This window comes from Malurus melanocephalus, unplaced genomic scaffold (genome assembly GCF_030028575.1).
Source record: "Malurus melanocephalus ecotype Western Australia unplaced genomic scaffold, MMel_1.1 scaffold_53, whole genome shotgun sequence".
Taxonomy (NCBI): Eukaryota; Metazoa; Chordata; class Aves; order Passeriformes; family Maluridae; genus Malurus; species Malurus melanocephalus.
Window position 1 is genome coordinate 3,004,842 of NW_026623285.1, and position 22,339 is coordinate 3,027,180.

A 22,339-nucleotide genomic window follows, 5' to 3' on the forward strand; every position below is an offset into this window, starting at 1 on the left:
CATTGATGGGCTGAACTGGTGGTGACAAACAAACTCAGAGACACCCATTGATGGGCTGAACTGGTGGTGACAAACAAACTCGTCCAGCCAGCACTGKCTTCCTGTTAAAGAAAGCCAGGACMTTTGCCAACAGAAACACAAAGCATGAGCTTCATGGACACCACCCCAGGGAACAGGGGCTCTCCTCTCCTACATGGAGGCAGAAAGGAATGCCAGGGCAGAACTTCTGCTCCCAAATGTGAATGGTCACAGGGAGGAGTCGGGAATCACCCTGCACTCACTTCAATCATCTGATAGCCTCTCTTTAAGGAGGCCTTTTTACCTCTCCTAGCTCTCCAGGAGTGAGTGCAGCTCAGAAAGAAAGGGGGAAATCACTGAGAARTTGTCAAGGGCTTCCACAGTGACATTTCCCAATCTTAGGATGCAGTCTTTGAGAAGGAGAATAATGACTTTGAAGCTCACAGTGTTGTCAGAAGTGCTTGAGGAGCCTGCATTCCTGCATCTCCTCGACTGACTTTTGCCCTGGGTATAGCTATGGTAACAAACCATCACAAGCCAAGTTAGGGCTTGCCTTTATAAGTGCAGGTTAGTGTTGAGCAGCACCGTGCAGACAAATGGTGTCCCTCTGGCAGCCAGACAACAGTCAGGGCTGCAAAATCACCTGACTTACACACAGTTACTATATAATGGCTAATATTCTGTAAAATCAGCCCTAATTTGCCTCATGGGAGCTTGTTTGTGCAGCCATACCCTTGGGCACTTGGAAGTTTCAACCTAGAACTCCTTGGCACCTTCTCATTTTTTTGCTCCTGAATTTAATACTGTGACACTWATTAAAAATAACTATATTTTCCTTCCTGCTCATATGCTTTCTGAGGCTTGGATTTCTCAGCTTTGTATTTCAGAAGTGTATTACGTAGTTTAAAGTTAAAATATCTGACTCGATTTTATGTAACAGCATACGTTATTTAGAAAAATAAAAGTGATGTGTACAATGTAAGCTTTCTTTTACAAAGAATAACAAAGGAGATTATTTAATTATTTATCTTTAACAAAGGAGATTATTTCCTTGAAGATGGTGCAATTCCAGGTTAATGTGCATTCAGAGGCAAATGATGAATGGTTGCTTGTCTAATTCAAGAGTAGCAAAACATATGCAGTAATATATGCTGAAATAATTTGTTATTCTATAATATGTTACATCCCATGGATACATTTGGATGTCACTTGCACCACTTGAGCAGAGGAAGGCTGATTTTGCCATGGCCTATAAAGAACTAATTGAATATTTGCTTTGTTTAATCCTATTAGGTAAGCTCTGAGCCATAAAACTATTCCAGGATTTATGTGAATGTCAGTGATGCTGATCTCTAATTACCTCTTACATTACGCAACACAGAACCAGCAGACCGGGATTTTGTGGCCCCTAAGAAGACTGTGGGACATCTCTTTCCCCCACACAGCATCAATTTGACAGGGGCAAGCCAGTGCCAGTCAGACAAGCTGTTTTCTGTGTCCCCTGCCTTGAAGGAATGATTGCTGAATGCTCTCCTGCTTAGCACTGATGGATTAAACAATAATGGCAAGGGCTGATGTTCAAAGTTTTGCCTTATTTTTCATATGTGCCCAGGGCATTCTGAGAAGCTATTCCCACTGGCAATATTTATATTCATGGCCTTTCTTTCAAAGTAACATTATCTAAAACCATAAGTCGTTCCTCATTCTCAAAACTGAAACTACACTTGGGTTTGCTCAGGGTCAGTCCCCAGGTTATGAAGCTTTGGGTGTTAACATCTCAGTTAGCAGCAGTGGGGCTGTGGCTTGTGACTCCCACCTCCTGGCCACCTCTTGGGAAAGAGCCTGCCCCAAAGGCAGGGAGAGCTGGAGAAATCCGTGAGCTGACCAAGCCGTATCCCAAAATGGAAGTGGAAGTGACACCTGCTTAATTTAGCTGCCTTTATCTAGGCATGTCAGCTGGATCGAGAGGCAGGAAATGGCCCCATGTTAATGGAAACGATCCTCTCAGCTGAGCAAACAGCCCGACAACTMCAGCACTTGGAGGTGGCAGCCAGACCAACAGCGCCTTAAAATGCCACTCCCCGGTTTTTTCAAAGGATTAGAAAAGAAGCAAGGAAATAGCTAATTCCCCAGTTACAGAAGGGGAAACCTCTTTTTCATTCTGAATCAATGCTGAGATTGCTTTCGGGGCACCAGAAAGGGGTTTGTGTACTCAGCTTTGGGACTGGAAACACCARTCTAGGGCCAGACTATAGGTCTTCTAGTCACACTGATTGTTGCTTTAAATTATGACATGCTCATGTCACCACTTTTTTCTGAAGTCACTGTCTAAGGTGACAAAGTGTCGGAGGTCAAATAAGGAGTGCGCTGTGCTCGAGCTGATCTGCGGGCGCTGCATCTTCTCTTGCCTTGTGCTAGGGAAAGATATTCCACAGAACACGGGCAGGACAGATGAACAGAGTTCAAAAAAAAAAAAAAAAAAACACAACAAAAAAAAAAAACAAAAAACCAAAACAAAAACAAAGCAAGCCCCTCAAAACCAGCAAAGAGCACACACCAGCTTTTAAAACCTGACAAAAATATTTCTTCTTGGTCATCTAGCTGATCTACATTGCACATACCTTCCTTACTTGAGGGATTATTATTTCCATCCTAACATCCAACTCTTCTTTTTTCCCTGGCTATTTTATCATTTCAGATATTACCTGCTGCCACCAGAGAAACAGTGAAGCAGGGATGTGCCTCTCCTTGCCATGCTGGGCAGAACAAGGCTGCAAATAAAATATTTCCAGCTAAGCCCACTGACCACTGAAATGCTGTAGTGGCAGAGTCAGTATCCAATTTGCACTCAAGTCCTAGTCTTTACAATTCATCTGAAATCCTGAAAATATATCTCTGCTAGCATAATTTGGAGCTCTCTGGMCATCAGGTGGGGCTGGGACCATAGCTCTGTGTTGCTTAGGATACAAAGGAATCGTTCAAGATCTGCTCAAATTGTATTAAGTGGGTTCATTACCAATCCAGGATAAACACAACTTTTACCATGCTGCATTAGCAGGGAGCTGAGTGCTGCAGACCAGACTCCAGCCCTAAATCTGAGGCTTTAATTCCTGTGTAGYCTGTGCATGCCTGTGAGGTGTTCCAGGGCTTCTCCCCGCTCCCTGTGCGACACAGTGCATGGTACAAGGGCACAGACCACACAATCACACAGATGCCTAGAGTCACAGGAAGAGCAAATATCGTGGTCCTACTTGTTTGCCTCGTTTTCCMGGTCTTCCTATAGGTCCTCTGTGTCCTGGTACTCCAGACTGTCCCTTGGGGCCCATCTCTCCCTGGGTGTGGAGRGAAGGAAGCAGGAGGTGAGTGTGTGGTTACATCTGCCTCATACGAGACAGCAGAAGCACATTGCTTTATTTTACATGATTCCTCTAGGTAATGCTGGCACCATTCCTTTCTCAGAAATCAAAAATTATAATTAAATGTTTTAAAACAAATGTAAAGTTAAAAAACATCTCATGCAATTTAGCCACAGATCTTTGAATGAGCCTTTCCTAAGGAAGAGGCCAAAGGAGATTGGGAATGCTCTGACACTTGGAGAGGTGAAGGCTAGGAAAACTCTCTGAGCCCTTGGCAATATCTTGCTTTGCTGTCAAGATGCATGTGTGATAAAAATACGCAAGGAAAGGAATGTGAATTCACTCATCTTCTAATCACCTTAAAAGCAGCTATTATTTCCTTTTCCTAATTTCGGAGATRTGATTTGATTATGTCATAAAATTATCCACCTTTATATTCTTCATAAGCCAACACCTGAATTTTGATTGTTTTTCAAGTGCAGAATAATGATGACATAAAAACTGGTCAGGGTTATCACTGCTATTTACAGTAGTGCCATTTTATTTCAGAGTACCAAGAAGGAAATATCTATCAGCTTCAAGTGAATAACACCCAAGCAATTAAGGCAGTTGTGACTCTATAAAGAAGAGTTTGGATATGTTACTCAAGAGGAAGATCTGGGGGAAAAAAGATAAACAACAGCAAAGAGCTAAATCCGAGAGCTTTCCCCTAAGCTAAAAAATCTAAAGACTGTGATCAAGTCCAGGCAGTGCTGGTCATTGAGTCAAACAGGACCTTCAAGGCTTTATAATTTCCAGGAAGTCCCTGAATCCACTCGTTGTCTCTGTCTCAGCATTTAACACAACTCCCCAACATATCACACCCACTTACTTTTTGTCCCAGCATTCCAGGGAAGCCTATTTCTCCCTACAAAGTGAAAGGAAACAAATAGTCAGAAAATGTGTAGTGATCTTTGACAAAGCAGCACCTTTCTGGAAAGTTAAAAACCAAGTGCCATGTGTGGATATCAGTTAAAACCCTGAACACTGACCCAGCACTGCAGATAATGCAGCAGGTCTGGAAAAGAAAATTACCTGGTCTCCTTTGACTCCTTTGTCACCTCTGTCACCTCTGGATCCCTGAAGAGAGACAGTAGGTTACTCACTACCATTTCATGGAGAAGGAAAACATATTTCTCCTACACAATGTGTTATTGAGGTCAGCAGAACACAGGAATACCTTCAGTGTGAGGTATACAGTTCATTATTGATATTATAACAGAATTGAGGGTAAGGYTTGTAGGAAAGGGACTCATTCTCCCCAGATAATAACGTCAAATTCGTCCTTGCCTGGACATAACACTTTAAATTTTTTTTTCCCAGTTGGCTACTTCCCCCAGTTCAGGTCCCACCGTCTCAATTCCAAATCACCTAAGCCAGACCAACAATTAAGAGTTATTTTATCCATGCTGCAGATGGGGAACCTGTAGCCAGTTTCACTGTAGCAATTTATTCACAAGGATGTAGGGTGTAAAACCCACTTCTTCAGCACCCCAGCCCAAGCCACAAGACTGGGATCCTTCTAAATTATTGKTTTCATTTCTCAGTGGGATCTTTAGACTCCATCAAAATTCAATCTCATTTCTGCAGTTATATTTTTAATGTAAGTGTTTCCAAATGTTAAATTATACATTATTCTRTTGTCACACTGACCTTTTCTCCTCTAGTTCCAGGAAAACCCTAAAGGGAATGATAGATATTTTAATGCTTCTCGTTTTCAAGATCACCAAAGAAGCCGGACTTTCAAACTTTGAAGTGAAGAAAAAGAACGAAGCACAAATAATTAATTGCATCAACGTGAAAATGCAAATGAATATTTACAGCTCCTAMAATTGCACTGAAACAGAAGTGTGAAAAATGAATTAAAGGCAAGACAGCTCAGCCCAAAAGCCATTAAGAAAAAAGCCAGGTAAAGCCAGCCACTTTGATAATGCTTTGAAATTGAAACAAGTGAAATAAATTTAACTGAGAGTCAATAAAGCATTAGATGCCCCAATTAATTATCCAATGTAATTTTAACACTAATCTTCCTTTTCTGTTTTGTTTGTTTTTTCCCCTCCATGGAACATACTTAAGTTGCACTTAAGTAATCTAGTGTCATCATTAACATAAAACTGAATTTCTCTTAAAGAAACATAGAGTAAACAAAGGTGTTCAGTTCTTCTTTCCAGACCTTTATTTGAGTAAACTATTACATAATTTATTCCAACTGTCAGGAYGTATGCATAGTTCTTGTAGGGGACCAAAATGATCTCCACAGTTTTATGAGATGGGTGGAAAACATTGCAGACATGATTTAATGCTGCAGATATGCTTCAGAACTTTTCTACTGGGATACAATTATATCTGAGTTTGCTTTTAAAATAAATTACCATAATTTATACCAAAGCATTTTTATGAAAAGCCAAAAACACAGCCAAGCCCAACCAKACAACATAACCTTGCTTGATGTAGRACATATTTTTTAGCTGTATTAGAAAAGATATATCTTGATAAATGCTTTCCAGAAAATTYGTGAGGGAAGCAGCTGTCAGCAGAGCATTAGAAACCAATGTCTGAAAATGCAGTGTTTGGTTAACAAACCTTGGAGCCCATTGGTCCTCTTGTACCTGGCAATCCCATCACACCCAACTCTCCCTTTTCACCCTAAAGGGGTCAATAAAGAGARTTATTGAATGTGGCTCTCTGATGAGGTCATATTTGAATGTCTGACAGTTCAGTGGTTCAGGTTTTATGTCAAACAGCTAAGCCTGACCCTGGTGTAGCATTCTAGGCAGGGTTCTGTATTGTAATAGAATTCTGCCTGAACYCTCAGCTATTCTCACTCTTCTGTTTGCATTTTCTCATGTGGGTAACTTTTGCTTCAGTTTTCCCAGATGTTATGAAAGGACATGCAAGCAAACCACCATCAGCAGTGCATCCTTTTCTGCCTGAAGGTGCATTGTCTCTACCCAGCACCACCCCCGCTGAGCTGCAGAAAAGAAAGGCATTTTGCTGCTTGTGGAGGCACAGCGACKGCTTTTATTGTAATTCAGAGGCACCATGTGCTGAACAGACATTTGGAGCCAGTAAATCATGAAAAAGCTTTACAACCACTTCCCTGGCTGCTGTCAGCTAATTTTATCTAGTGTGAAATACAGACTAGACCCCCAGACATGCAGCAGTGCTAGCAGCAGAACACAAGTGGCTCTTACTCTCWGTTGGCTTTCACTGTCCTAGAAATGGAGAGGATTTTCCCATTGGCTGCTGCCCCTACAGAAGTTCAGACGAGACTTGAAAGAATGAAGAAGGAGAAACTGGGACTGAAGTGAGGCTGTATCAAAGTAAGAGAAGATAAGAAGAGCCAGCTGAAGAAGGCAAATATCCACAGAGGTGGATACGAGGAGAAAATCCAAACCTCYGCTTACTGGAGATTTACAGTGAGARAGGGGTGCAGCAAATATCTCTGKTGAAGAAGAATATTGGAAGTTGGAGAAGACCAGAGACAGAGAGAAAGGAAAGAGAGACACAACCAACTGAAGYGACCACAGAGAGCTTCTGTGTTGTATTCAACTGGAGCCTTCATTTTCTGGGAGGAAAAGGTAATTGATAAAGACTAGAAGAAATGAAACTGTGAACCYACCTAAAGAACAGAGGAGATCAGTRTCAGAAGAGACAATAAAAGCAGAAGAATCCTAATCAAACAGCAAGTAGGATTTGCAGTTAAGATAYAGGAAGAAGTATTACTATTGAATATGAGAGATGCTCCTACAAGTGAGATGAAAAAGCACAGAGGAGATGAATCAAAATTAGAGGGTTACATAAATAGAAGCAAAGCTTATATAAGGAAAAGACCAAGTGAATGAGTTTTCTCTCTGCTTTGCCCTCTTCCTTCACTAAGACTATGAAGGAAGGAGTTGATTGAACCTTTCCTCTGCCCTCACTGCTCCTGCTGGGAGAAATCACAGCACATGCAACGTGTTTGCGAGGGGAACCATTTCCCATCTGACAATTCAAAGTGAACATTAATTTCTTTTAGTTACGTACTCTCTGGTTCCTTGCCTACATTCCCACATACCATAATATGCTGCYCTTCATCTAACACGGCTGTGAAGAGCTTGAGGATCTCTTCCCAGATGTGTCCTGAACTCACAAGTCACCTACTATCATTCTTGCAGGAACAAGAGCTACTGCATCACATCCTCTAAGGTGGGGACATCAACCTTCACAGAGCAAATGAAGAGCCAAAGATTTACTGGAAAAAGCAATTTCCAACTAGGCATTGTGTGGGGTCTTTTTGCCTAATGCATCCCAGACTGAAGAAAAGCAAGTTATCTCCAAAGYCCCAGAAGACCTATAAATCACAGTTTCTGTGAAGAGCTGTTATGACTTTTGCATAAGCCAGTACTCACTGTCCTGAAGGACTGTCCTGAAGATTTTTTTATAATAAATGCAGGCAATGCAGCCACTCTGCAGTAGCAAAGCATGTCCTGTCATTTCTTCTGCTGTTGGTTAATAAAAACCAAGAATTTATGTTTGTTTGCATAGGAATCAACTTCAAAGATGTGATCAGCCATTCTCATGGTTTGTAGTCTCTTTCCCCTGATACCAGCCTGGTATTTTCCCTGATCACATGAGCTCACAGTACATCTTCAGGCAAAGGGATCCTCATAAAGAACAGTCATAAYGATGGCAGTCAGTTTAGGAACACTGATTCGTGGGATTGTGAGATACTATTGGCTCTCTGAGTCTGCATTGTATTCATTTTCAATTTTGCTTTGATGTGTTTAATCAACAAAAGAAGTGCTACAGGGGCTGGGCTGAAGGTGGGGCTACCTAACCCAGCCTGGGCAGCCCTTTGCAGAGCAGTGTAAGAAAGGGGACAAGCACAGAGTGTCCTTGCACTGCTGCAGCTTCCCAACCTCCTGCAAGCAGCTGTTTAGAGATTTCCCAAGACARCCCTTCTGTTCAGATTGTGATGTTGAAAAGGTTGTTCCATGTGAATTTGAGTCTTACCTTCGGTCCCACAGGTCCAGGCCATCCTATTGGTCCTGGCATCCCAGGGACRCCCGGGGGACCTGGTCTGCCCTTGAACGGAAAACACTGATTACAATGATTCATTTAACACCATTCCTGCTCAGACTATTACTGCAGACAGGGGATAAACAGACCTGCACGAAATTATATCCATACACATCCAACTTATGTTGAGAACAGAACCAAATCTTTAACCAACTATTCCTATTACTATGGAACTTATTCTRAACATTCCTATATTGCTAGCTATTTATTATCTACTATTTGAATAGCAATAACTACATATGTATATACAGTTATTTATCTGTTTTAATTGCTGCAAATTTAATCTTTCAATATCTCCTAAAATGCTGCAGATTAATGCTATTGCTCTGCATTACACTGCTTGACAACRTGATCTCAGAAGTGACACCACGACATTCAGGGCCAAGAGTGAACTCTCATGGGCCAGACAACTGTAAATAAAAATTGCACAGTTTTATTTTTCAACCTGAGCAACTTCTCTTTCAGAATCTACTAGTTCTAGTCAGAAGAGTAAATGTTGTACTGTGTTTAAAGTTTAGCTCTTGTAGGTTAGTGCATTTCTCTCTCAAAGACATTGTTGTTTTGAACCCTTGAATTTATGTTAACAATATTTTTGTTTACTGTTGGCCATTTGAAAACAGATTAAAGAAAATTACCTCTTCTGTTTATGTGTTTTGTGTTTATTTGAATTACTGATGGGTAGCTGGTGTCAAAATCCTTGGTATATTATTAGAAAGGTGTCAAAATCCTTGGTGTATTATTAGAAGGGCACTTCTTTTCCTAGTTAGTGACCACCCCCTGCATATCTCTGATTTCATCCTGCGTTTCTGTCTTCTTTAAAGTTAATTGCATTAAATGGATGTACTTAGTGACTGAGATAACATATTCTGTTTCATCACATGTAGGGGCACATATTTTTGACAATATATCACGGCTCATATGTCACCGAGCATAGAATTGTGCTCAGCATATTACATTGGTGCCACAGCTCTGGAAGGGCAATCATTAATGGTTATTCTTCCTTCAGGGGAATCTGACTGAGCYTTGTTTACACTTTGGAGGAGTAAAAAGTTTGATTTTGCTTTGGGKTTTTTTTTGTATGCTTTTTATGATAGCTACCATACTCTGCTTCCCCTGTCCACAGAGGCAGTTCAGGCAATGTCCCACTCTGTTTGGCTTGTCTCCACACTTTTACCCAGGGAATCTGTCAAATTCCAACCAGCTGGGGCAGCTCTCCAGCCCTGCATCCAGAGCTCCCTGCTGTCCACCCTGGGTGCCAGTGAGAGAATCACAAACAGGCTAAACTTCCACATTAGCTGATTTTTACTGAAGTGWTGGCTGCACCCCTCTCTGGCAGCTGCTATTAAATATTAGGTGGATTTCTGAGACAGCACCTTTGTTCATACCTTTCTGCCAGGCCTGCCAATCTCCCCCTGCCAGAGAAAGGAAGATATCAGTGTGATAGGAACCACGTGAAGCACAGTGGCTCATAAGCAAATGCATTAATGCATTTCCATTAAAAAACAAACAAACAAACAARCAAACCCACAACCCTCTCCCCAAACAAAAAACGAAGAAACAAACCAACACCCCAAACAAAACATTCTGAATATCTTCATTCTCAAAGCTTTGCTTACAGAGGTAAAATGAGAARAATTACTGTATCAGAGCTCCTTGGTGTTTGCTGTGTTCTGAGCCCTAAATCTACAGTCAACACCTTGTATAACAAAGCACATAATTTCACCATTATGGAGCAAATCTTTGCACATTTGAAAACATAACTTAACATACAGGCCAGCTTCAATACCTGAGCTGTCCCATCCAATTCACACTGCATGGGAGAGCTCTCCTCCTCACATCCTCCCAGAGGACAGGGAGTTCAAAGGCCTTTGGATTAGTAAAATTTCYGACTTTTGCACCTGAGGTGTTTTCTCAAAGYATAACCTAAGTAGAGGTCACGGCCRTGAGAAGCCTTRAAAAATATTTCAAGACTGAAAATGAACAATGGAAGACTAAACTTTTAATTATATCTTCAAGCCATTTCACAGCCTTACATTCAAATTAAAGCAAATTCATAGGCTTCCTCATTCATTAAACAGACAAAGAAAACAGAGAACACCCTCCCCCTGCTTCTTTGCTTCTCAAAAACACATCAAACTCTGTAACAACAGACACTTACTTTCTCCCCTTTTGGTCCCATTATACCAGGAATTCCTTGTGGACCCTAGGGAGGAAATGAACACAATTATTAGGCTGCATTAGTGAGGTGCCTTGAGAGGGACCCTGTATGTGTCTCCTGGGACCAGGGAACCCACAGGTTTGAGGTGTTGGTGTTGTGTTGGAATGTGGCCCCAAACACCAGGATGGAGAGCTGGACTGACGTGGAAAGTGCAGGGGAATCTCACAAATGAGGAGAACCTGCAAGAGAAACAAGCCTGGGGGAAATGAAAGTTGAGAAGCTCTCAGAGTCCTGAAGAGTTAGCAACCAGGACATGGAGACAGCACATCAGCTGGCAAAAGAGGTCAGACAAAGGGGTGGTGAGGGAAGTGGCACAAAATGTGTGGGATGGGGTCTGCAGGATGGGATGAACTTGGAAGACTGCGACCACTTTTGAATTCTGAAGATATTTCTCACTCTCAAATGAGGTCAATTCTCCTTTCAGGAGACTTCTTAATCCAGGGAGACCTTGAATTCCATTACAGACAAAAAAAAAATCAGAAAAAAACCCAGTGTTTTTTTTCTAGAATGATTTGATTCAYAGACCACCTTTTATTTTTGAATGAATGAGGAAAAAATTCCCATGAGCCTGCATCAGGAAAGCATTAGAGTCACCATAAAAATCACTCACTTCACGTTTGGATCCTGGCCATCTTATACTATCCAAAAAGTGATCAAATTGTGCATGAATAGGAGCAAAATGGACCCTCAAACACAACTAACTCCAACTAGTTTAGTAGGGTTATTCTAGGTGTTCAGTAGTGAATATCAGAATGCACCGTGTTAGAGTCAGAACCAAATTGTATCTTATTTATTSCATTTTACCTTAGGATATACAGGGGAAGAACTGCACTCTACRTTTTACCATTACTAATCTAACTCTTCTTCCTATAAAAATGTATTAAAATTCAGCTATGAGTGAACAATAAGAGCTTTTGCAACTCCTCTGAAAGCCATCCAAGCTTCAGCAGAAAAAAATTYAGAAGTACTTAGTAGATGTCTCCTTGTAATGGTGGCATTTCTTAGCAGGTGGCCATTGTCACGAAAGTATTTCCCAGTAAACTATAGGCCCTAACACTGTACAAGACACAGTCCTGTAACTTRTAATTAAAAATTCCAAAGCCATGTTAATCCTACTGTCTGCTGTTATGATAAAACCTGCCAGCCTGATCTATTTWAAAATGTTCTTGGAGGGATCATAGGTCATTTGATTGCAAGATTAATATTATTTATAGCAATGRACTTTGTAGAACAATAGAATTTCTTCCTTGCAATTTAAGTCAGAGAGCATATCAAAAGGATTTTTTTTTTTTAAGACAGTCTAGCAAAGACTGAAACAAGAGTTTTTTTTCACAAATACAGCAGCTCTGGACCATGGCCAACCATACTGCAAGGCTGTGTCATAACACAGAGAAGACAGAACTAAACAAACACYTTCCATCACTTCTGACCACAATTCACCACTCTCATGTTAAATGAATCTTCCTCATCCTACATCTCAGCACAGACAAAACAGCAGAACAATAAAGAACATTCATGGGGAGTTGGARTTAGATGATCTCTAATGTCTCTTCCAACCCAAACCATTCYATAATTCTATAAAATGAAGACTTTGTGGATATCACCTTGCAACTTCCACACTCTGCAATTACCTTCTGAAGTACTGACATACAAATAATTAAAGCTAAGCTTTCTGCCTTTAATTTATTTTTTTTTTAATGACCCTTTTCTTTGATGTGCTGTACAAATTTTCAAATAGTGTTTGGATGTTTTTTTTACCTTCTCAGCCACAGCTTTGCTCAGGATTGCAATAAATAGGCACACAGGGGCCTTGAGGAAGACCCCAAAGCACCAGGTACAGCACACACGTTGGACTGCCTGTGCCCCAGGAGAACCTGGAAGTATCTCCCTACAAAAACTTCCATTTTTCTTTGCAGGGAACTGGAATAGAAAGGCAAATGCATGATATTCTCCACAACAAAGAGATGCTAATTAAAAACTTCCCTTTGGAGGAGGTTCATGTCATCAGAAGAAGAAGGCCAGGTGGGATGGTGCTTTGAGCAACCTGGAATAGTTGTATTGTCTCTGTTCATTGTAGGGGGATTGTACTACTTGACCTTTAAATGTCTCTTCCAACTCACACTATTATGTTATTCTAAGATTCTCACCTTCCTCTGAAGATTTCTGAAAGTCTAAATTATACAAAATGAGGTGTGAGGTTGAAAAGGCTGGTMCAAAGCTACCTGGTGAGGCAGAGATGGTGCAGATCAAGCCAGGAGACCCTGCACCTCCTAAATCCCACCCCACTGCCCTGCTAAGCTCCTCCTGGTCCCTGATCTTACTGGAGATATTTGYTTTCTCAGGGATGCATTCCACTGATATTTCAGTCCATTGTATCTCTCAGTCATCCACCCCACAGGCTCTTGTCCTCACAGAAAAGGAGAACAGAGCCTAAAGCAAAGAAAAAACTGAAAAACAGCCTCTGAAGGAAGTGATGACACCTCTGGGATATTTGATGGGCGCAACCCACTGCAAAACTCCACAAAAATGAAGGGTGACCTTGAAACAGAATGGAGTATGCAAGGCAGGGATGAGAACATAGGGTAAAAGTTATGTGCTGTCCATACATGATTTATGCAAAGTCATATCAAAATGAAATTAATCCAGAGTTGGGCATGCTTATTAAGTGGTAAAAAACATTTTTAGATGTTTCACAGCTTTGAAAGGACTGGGGAGCAAGTGAGAGAAGGATGTGGTTTAATCCCAAATGCACCACTCACCTGGGGGCCAGGAGGCCCTGCAGAGCAGGGTGATTCGGGCAGAGAGGCCGCCTGTATCACCTGGAGCTCACGACACAACTCCTCCATATCCAGCTTCTGTGAAACACCAAACACAWGAGTGAACATGCAGCCACACGGGGCCTGCTGGAGAAACACATAAAAATCCAGCCACCACACACCACAGCCTCACAAGGGTTTATTTGCTCCCTTTGGGAGAAGTCTAGGGTTTGTCATGGGGTTAACTTCATGGGTGCTTGTACATCAGCATTTCGGCACAGCTTCCTCCCTCTCCTCCTCCTCCTCCTCCTCCTCTCTCAGAGGCACCTCGCAGCCAGGCTGCCCCTCTGAGCCAGCTTGGGACCCTGGCCTATTCTTAGACCTGACCCTGCCCTCTCTGTCCCACTTTTCCAGCAGCAGCTCCTCTCCAAGAATAGCATCTTGGCTCTAATAATAGAGACTTCCCTCAGGGAGGGCACAGGCAGCGTGAACTTCRCTCCAGAAGATCCTAAACAAGAGCCATTCATTCACTGCACATCAGARCCAGTGCCTGAAATTATCAATGGATGTCTGGTCTTTTGACTTAAAAATTAAGCCTTCATGAGYAAAATGCTTTATTTTATGTTCCATGACAAAAGTGATCTCCCCTGGAAATGCAGATGGACCCTGAGCCAGAAATACTGGGCTGATCTTCAGCCAGCAGGTGAAAGGCCCTTTTCCAGTAAAGCTCTAAMTACAGGCTCCAAAGAACAAAGGGCTCATGGTTTAATTCACATGGTTCCCACTCTGCTCAGAACAGCTTATTTTCATAWCATGCTTTATAGAGAGATGGTGTGAAGGGTGAGTTTATGCTCAGGTTACTCTCTAAGCTGCTTGCGGGAATCTCAGGGACCCTGGTCCCAGTCTCATCCTCACTGAAGGAATACACCACACTCCCAAAGAGAACTTGTCTTTGGATCTCCTTTCTGTGAAAATCAAGGYACAGGCAGGGGAGGTGATGAGGAAGGGGAAGGCAAGTAAATTTTGAACTGGAGAGAGTAGCACACTGAGTTCAAACCTGATCACTCAGAAGGCAATGGAGGATTGACACTTTCTCTTGAGMTACTTCTTGTGTGACATCTTGCTAATCATTACTTAACACTAGCAATAATTGCATTATTTGCATATGGTAAATTAATATTAAACGGAATAGGACTTACCGAGTAGGTGGGAAAACTCTTTGTTTTGGGATGGAGAATATGTTTTAGCTAGCAGAAGCTGCAGTAAGAGCAATTGGGCAAACTACTACATCATATTCCCACTGTATCCTGCACACTGCATAGGCCAGCATATGTGTATGGACATRTATCTCACAGAGCAGGTTTATGCACAGGTGGGTGAGTGAAAACCACATGCCAGCATCTCAAACATAGATATGCTTCTGCCAAATGAAATGGTGGGAATAGATTCCACAGGATGATTTCAGGAGACCCTCATTTCACCTACTAGGTAAGGCAAATGTGATGCAGAACAGGACAAAATGAACCCCCTGAAATAATAGTGCAGAATGGAAAACTGCCTTTCTGTCCTTACTGGTTTATTGCAATGCACTTTCCTCTGGTTCAGGATTGCTTTACTCTAAGAAGGTTTCAAAATAGAGTAAGGAGAATATTTTAAGTTAATTGAATTAACTGCTGGAACAAATCCAGCCTCATTTCATTCCTTGATCCATTTGATATTTACTTCAAGCCCCAGTCTGGGATCCTGAGTGATTGTCCTCACAGAGCCAYATCAGCACAGCCAGGGGGTTTGCTGAGTGGCAGCATGAACCAGTGCTTGAGAGGATGCTTCATTCTTTGTCATTAAAACTCATGTAAAAGAAGTAAAAGCCACACTTACAGTGCCCCAGCTGTGCCTGAAGTACGGTGGTGGGAACAGGGGTGGTGGAGGAGGGCCAGGGAGGCAGCAGGCTCTGCAGCTGGGCTGCTTCTTCTGTTCCAAACAAGGGAGATCTGTTCAACACAAACACTCATCTGTTGTCTTGAACAGCACAAACATTTCTTACAGAATAAGAGAAGTTGCCATTGCACACATTTTTAATMCATCCTATACGCATTGATTGCAACACCATAATCCAAGCAGGGATTTAAGAAACYTGGTGGACACTTAAGGGGTCCTTCTTGCACCAGAAGCTATGCAGAGTTTTAAGCTCTTAATGTGGCTCTGACACAGGCTGAATCTGCAAAATTTCAGATAGGTGACAGTAGAAAATGCACCAAATGCTTATTGTTCCAAAAGTGTATTAGAAATAGCATCTTCTGGTCCCTGTTAYAGCCCATGTGCCACCAGGAAAGCAYTCRGTGYKATTGGACAGCACTTTCCCTGTGAACTGAATCACTTCAGGCACTCYTGTGATAAGTGGGCAGTGGGAAACTGTTCCACAACACTTTTACTAGTATTTCCTCTGGGACTGCAACCAGGTTGCCATATTTCTGATTAGTGCATCACCCCTAAGGATAAATACCCTACAACCCAAACTTAGCTGATAGCTTTGCCACTGACTGACTGGTAAGACAGGACCTAGGTTGTGTTTGGCAGTGTGTTGAATGTTTTCTAAGGGGTAAACTTCAATCAAGAATATAAGAAGCTGTGACCAAAGATTCACAGAGCAAGGATATTAAGATGGTGCATTTATACAGTGTAGGTTTTTTCCTGAATCTCTTCACCCCTTGGGAAATACATCTCTAATCAGGATAAGCACCTTCTTCAAAGGTTTTGCMAAGGATAGCAAATATTTATTTATGCCTGTTGGTTTCTTCCTCTGGCTAGTGGCAGCTGCAATGGGTGTCTGTGAGCTGAAGGGTGGCAGGGAGCCAAGTAGAAAAGCCTATGGTGAAGTATCCGGTATTAATAGAAAATCTCTAAATTAAGTTTCTGGGAAGACAAACCTGATGAAATTGCTAGATTTGTGTGCAAATCAATTGCAGGCTGGATTTACTTACATCTCAAGGTAAGTGAAGAACAGAGACACTGCTACTTTTTCAAATGTCTCAGAAAAAAATGTATTATATCAGTTCCACCATCCTGTGCTAATGGGACAGCATTTTCTCAGTCCTGATGCACAGAGAAGAGCTGCCCAGAGGASTTTGATTCAGCAGCCTTCAGGGATAGTTCACATCATCCAGACTTTTTTCCTCTATTAAAACCCTATTTGTGATTACACCTTTGAAACCTGAGTCAACTGAATTCTGAAAGGGTCCATAATATAAACTCTTTATCAGCTTTTTCTCGCAAGTTTGAAACTCAGTCAAAAACTTCAATTTTAGAAGAAGGCAGAAAAATTATTAAAAAATAGGTATGTTGTTTAATTTCAAGCTTTAAACACATAGTGAAAATGCCAATGTTCTTCAAAAAGAAGTATGAGTCACCTGTCTCCAGCTCTTACAAGTAATAAAATATAAAGATATGAAGAGATTATAAGTTTTATATTGGCTTAACCTGAATTCAGTCACTCTTATGCAGCTGTAAACAAGTTATTCCATTTTTAACAAACATGCTTCTTCATGTGGTTGTCTGAGTTTCAGGACTGCATATGAACATATTGCATTTGGATTAGATAGTGCATTATTAAAGTCATGGACAGCTTGTAATTTAACAGGGTATAAAGTGTGATTATTACTTCATTTTAGGCCCCATTCCAATATAATCTTTCTTAGTATTGCCTCATTCTATGGTCTAGATAAAATTTCAGTAAGATCATTATCATTCAACAAGAATAAGAATATTAAAACTAGCCTGATGTGGTTGAGTTGCTAAGAGATCACCACCAGGCACTGCAGAAAAAAAGGTTTGAATCACTGCAGTTGTGCTACTACTTCAAAAAATAAGAGTTGTTCTTAAAATATTTTGCAAATATAAGATTAAATATAGATGTACATCTGTAGTTCTAACATGATACTTATCATGTCCTCATGAGTAAATTCTGATCCTGGGTTACAAAAAAATTGGGATTATCCTTTTTAGAAGAGAAGTTTAAAAATCTRTGGAACAGTTTTATTGTGAAAAACACTACACCTGACTGAACTGTTAAAAAATAGCCCCTGATTTAGTGTTTATCATCTTATGCTACTGTAACACTGTAAGTTGTGTTGAAGCTCCCTTTAGATTTGCTGGTATGAACAGTGGCAGCTTGTACTGATCTCAGTGTGGAAACAAGCAAAATATCCAGGAACAGTAATAGATACTGTTACTATAGATATTATTAGATACCATTATTAATAGATGCTATTACTGTACATGGACACTAAATTCTAATAGATACTATTATTATATACTAAGTCATTATACACCATTCACAGTAAAGATATTGCTATATACGACAAGTATCAATTATGTAATGACTTGAGTAGTTAATATTTCAGGGGCTCCACCAGTAACCATGGTTATGCTCTGGAAGGTGCAAGAATATTTTCTTTGTCAAGAAAGAAGGTGCAAGAATATTTTCTTTGTCAAGAAAATATTTAAGAAAAGGCTGATTCTGGACCCGAGAACCTTCCCCACTCAGGTATGACAGGTGATATGACAGCAGAAGGACCAAAACAAGGAGTGATTCACAAAGGGACTGCACATAYGACTTTTATAACCTGAACTGTGGAAGCACCACATTTCACTGGAAYGGGTTTTGTCAATAACTGCAATATCCAAGATGTACAACCATTAYAGTATTGCCTTGATTTATATCACAAAAGGGTTACCTTGGCAGRCTTACAGGCTCTCTGCAAATGCAATGCATATTTTTAGGCTCCAGGTTAGCTTTGTTTGCTAAACACTGTTTCAGAATACTCCAGTTCCCATCAGTGGAAAAAATCTCAGCCCAAGAATAGGACTGTCATAGTTTTCTGTGAAATATGAAGACCCTGCCTACACAGAACATGTGTTTACATATCTCATATGGAAGCTGATCTTTCAACAACTTCAATGCCAAAGAACACATTCAATAAGAGAAGAAAGACRAAATGAAAAAATTCTTTCCTTATCCAAGAGGCACCTGTTTTCAAAGAACATAAAAATCAAAACAGTCAGCTTTGAAATAGAACTTATTCACATTTTCAGGCCATTTTTATGGTCAAGGATGTAAATTAATCCAGTTCAGGAAAATTACTTTATAAACCTATGGATGTACTGCCAATGGTSGCTTCAGCAAATAATATACTTTAGATAAGGTGTGATGCTTCATTTTGTTCCTACAGATYGCTTGTGACTGTAGCTGGAATTTGGGAACTCTAATTCCAGATGGTCCAATGCAGAGCCAGRGAGAAGCCTTCACCCAGGCTGAGTGGGGCTCATGTGAGGTTATGAAGCCTCCTAGGGCAGATCCTAGAGGAATCTTCAACCCTATGAATTCCCACAGCTGCAAGAGAGATACCAGAGAAGTCCTGCCCTGGATTCAAATCAGATATACAGGATTTCATTGAAAAAAATCATAAATAAACCATGAAAGCGACTTCCATCCTAAAACCACAAAGCTGTAGGCCAAACGCCAGGAGGAAAGGACGAGAAAGGAAAAGGATACTTAGCATGTGTTTCCCTTCCTATTTATGACCACAGTGATCCAGCMAGCCCTGACGGGAAGCCGAGCTATTATCCACAGTCTTGTCACCCTGCCGGCAGGGCTGGTGGCTTGCCCAGCCTGTGACAGGCAGGGCTCTGCTGGATGGAGCCCTCTGACGGCTGACACCCATCACAGACGCTTCTCCCTCTCAGATGGCACTCAGAATTAATAATAAATGAGCTGGGCAGACTGGCCAGTTGATGAATGTGGGCTTGTCCAGCTGAAACTGAGACTTCCATCTGCTTTGTTGTCATTCATTCCGGCTCTGCTCAACCTCCCTGCAAGGACAGCAGAGCATCACAGCCACCCCATTCTGTACATCCACTGCAAGCAACCAGGGCACACCTTCCTTTTCAGTTTGGGAAGTTTGAGAGCTTATTAAAGGTGCCTTTTGAGAGCCATCCTTTATTCACAGAGAGATGCAGGCATTAAGCTCTCCTTCAAACTGCCAAAGATAAGTACCAGCATTACCAGTATATGCTTCTTTAAAGCGTGTTTTATGTCACTTTGTSACCCAAAGCGTGCTTTAAGGACATRTAAGCAGAGATGAGAGTACAGCTTGCATTTGGAGCTGGGTTGAGGAGCCAAGTTAGAGAATCGTCTGCATCTCTCAGTACATTTTTGAACTTGGACCTTACAGTTGATGGCCTAAATATATCCTTCCCCATAAACCAGATTAAATATGCCAAAGAAATATATCAAGCTTAGGTAATGGTGTCTGTGTGGAGGAGGTGGTGACCCAGAAAATTCCCTGTGGGAGTTACAGGATGAGACAGGGAGCTGCAGCTCTCCCCTGCTACTGGTTTCATTTTGCTTAAGATGGGGCTTYAGAGTCTTTAAGAAACAGAACAAAGCAGAGCAGAATTTAGTTCAATTAATCTTAGAAAAYTGAGAAATCCAGAAGAAACCTTGAAAGTTCCTTTTCATAGAATCATAGGATTCTTTAGGCTGAAAAAGAGCACTAATGTCATACAAAAGATTAACCTAACATGGTCAGGAAACTCTAATAAAAATTTGAAAGTGCTCTGAAGTGAATACAGGCTGTGGCAGCAGTAATGTGYACTTTACCAGCTGGTRCACACTCAGAAACTTTCATAAWTAAAYAAATAAATAATRRAAGTATTTAAAAATCCGTCAGTGTTCCAAAAGCTTGACAACAGCGCGATCCCTGGCACTCTGCCTGGATGACGGGTCTGGGTATTCACCTGGCCACAGGAGCAAGGACTTTCTGTCCTCCATCCCCTCCTAACATTTAGCCCACGTCCCTCAGCAGCTCTGGCAGCCTGGCTGGGTGTGATGTGCGGCTGCATCTCTGAGGTCAGCCCTGGAAAACGCTGCAGACACGGAAAGGTGAGGGAAAGTGAAGGGGCCTGTGAGATTTCTGAGCAAAAGAAAAGCCTTTTAATCCCTGTATGCAAAAGTTTCAGGCATTTTATCTGTGTGTATGTGCACAAGACTTATGCCAGAAGATTATACAATGTTCTCTCAGACTGATTGCAGAAGGAAAATTCAGAGGTCAGTACAGGGGGAGAGAGAGGAAGATTTTCTTGTGTTGGCTCTGCATTCCATTTTGAAAAACAATGAAAAATCCCAGTAAAATCTGATGGGTGTTACACTTTAGTGGGTTATAAAATGGGTTTATTTTATAAACCCATGTCTTGTAAATCTTTATTTTATAAACCCATGTCTTGTAAATCCCAATAACCATGACAGGGTTATTCTGTGCAATTTTCCATCTATTGCCTTTTATTTGCAGAGGTCTAGAGCTCCAGAGAGCTCTGCTGTACAATGCTGACAACTCTATGCACTTCCCATCAGTCCATGAGAAACTGAGGCACAGAGAAGTTAGGCAAATCTCCCAAGTCCATGGATTACTCAATTACAGCACCAGACACCCACTTCCATTCTGGCAAATCACAATATCTCCTCTCAATCATTTTATGAACCAGATCATAAAACTCAACCGCTTGTCACACCAGAGCAACAGTATAAATTCCCTGAATATGAAAGCCTAAGAATTTACTGTAATCTGCAGAAGAGCCTGAAGCCCTAAGGATTAAAGCAGGATGGCTGCTGTGTCAGCCCTGAAAGGCATCTCGGTGTCATTCGCTGCCACACAGCCCTCTCCCATTTAATGTGTGAGATCAGCAGCAACAAAGCTGAGAGACACCACTTCCACCCTTCTGCAACTGCAAGATCATAATCTGTCAGTGCTGGCATAGATCAAACATGTCCTTGACTTTGATGTTGCTCCACCATATGCTCAGCCAGTCCCAGACAATCCCTGTGAGGCTGTGGGTGTTGCTGTGTGCTCAAAACGACTTCAGAGAAAACCTCTCAATTCTTCTTTGAAATTTTGTTGCCATGCACTAGATTAATTCCTCATGAGTCCCTTACCTCAACAGATTCCCAGCCCAGCTGACTTTATTCTCCTCCCTTTGACCAAAAAAACCCCAACTATGAATTGACTTTGTATTGTAAAAGATCCTAGTTTCAAAAAGCTAATAAAAATACTCCACAATCKCTTCCCTGGGTAGAAGAAAATTGAACTTGCAGCACTGCCTTTACTTGTGTGCATTCCCCGGAAGCATACATTTACCCATACCCTCTTGCTATATCCTGAATAAAATGATTAAAAACCTATTTTTCCCTCAGTATCTCAGTTCATTTCTGTAGTTTTCTGGTACCCACCTTGTCTTCCCAAAATACCCTCTTACCATCACAGACTGCAGAAAGCATCCTCGCCATTCCCTTTCCATTGAAAGGGGGATTTCTTGGAGAGAAGGGAAGAAATAGAACACTTTGGTTGGGGTCAGTTAACTCCGGTAGAGTTCTTCCTCTCCTGCTCATTCCTGATCTTCCTCAAACAATTCCCCCTAGATTTGAAGGGCTTGTCCCATTCTCTTCTACCAACGAGATCGATCTCCCAGCCATGTCCTGGCTGAGTCCTGTCCACACCCCATCCTAGCACCAGGAGTTAAAGACTGCAGGGATACTGGGTCTACTGTGTCAGCAAATGTCCTCCTATCTAAGCACAACCAATATTTTTCTGTGGTTTTAACTAAGATTAGCAGTTTATTTTGCTGCAATCACGCTGCTGGTGCTCCTGTGCCAATAGGCCACCCATGGGAAGCCTCAGTGTCTGATAGGAAACAGACTGTCAAATGCAAGGAGTGAAGTCACAGACTGTCCCCTTCTTGCAGTGGGGTTTAGGAATAGTGACATCCCCACAAATGAACTGTCTGTACTAAAGGCAGGGGTCTACAAGCACCATCTGCCTGCAAATTCACCAGGACAAAGC

The 22,339-nt window shown here is 41.5% G+C and overlaps 1 protein-coding gene across 1 annotated transcript in view; it reads right to left on the reverse strand.

Moving 5' to 3' along the window:
* Window positions 1–22,339, reverse strand: part of COLQ (collagen like tail subunit of asymmetric acetylcholinesterase) — a 39,104-nt gene that overhangs the window by 11,197 nt on the left and 5,568 nt on the right. The window contains exons 2-11 of the mRNA XM_057365527.1: window positions 15,327–15,439; window positions 13,452–13,547; window positions 10,633–10,677; window positions 9,860–9,886; window positions 8,409–8,480; window positions 5,997–6,059; window positions 5,067–5,093; window positions 4,449–4,493; window positions 4,246–4,281; window positions 3,262–3,350 (exon numbers count right to left, since the gene is read on the reverse strand). Coding sequence (XP_057221510.1) covers window positions 3,262–3,350; window positions 4,246–4,281; window positions 4,449–4,493; window positions 5,067–5,093; window positions 5,997–6,059; window positions 8,409–8,480; window positions 9,860–9,886; window positions 10,633–10,677; window positions 13,452–13,547; window positions 15,327–15,439 — 613 coding nt within the window. The remainder of the gene's footprint in view (window positions 1–3,261; window positions 3,351–4,245; window positions 4,282–4,448; window positions 4,494–5,066; window positions 5,094–5,996; window positions 6,060–8,408; window positions 8,481–9,859; window positions 9,887–10,632; window positions 10,678–13,451; window positions 13,548–15,326; window positions 15,440–22,339) is intronic.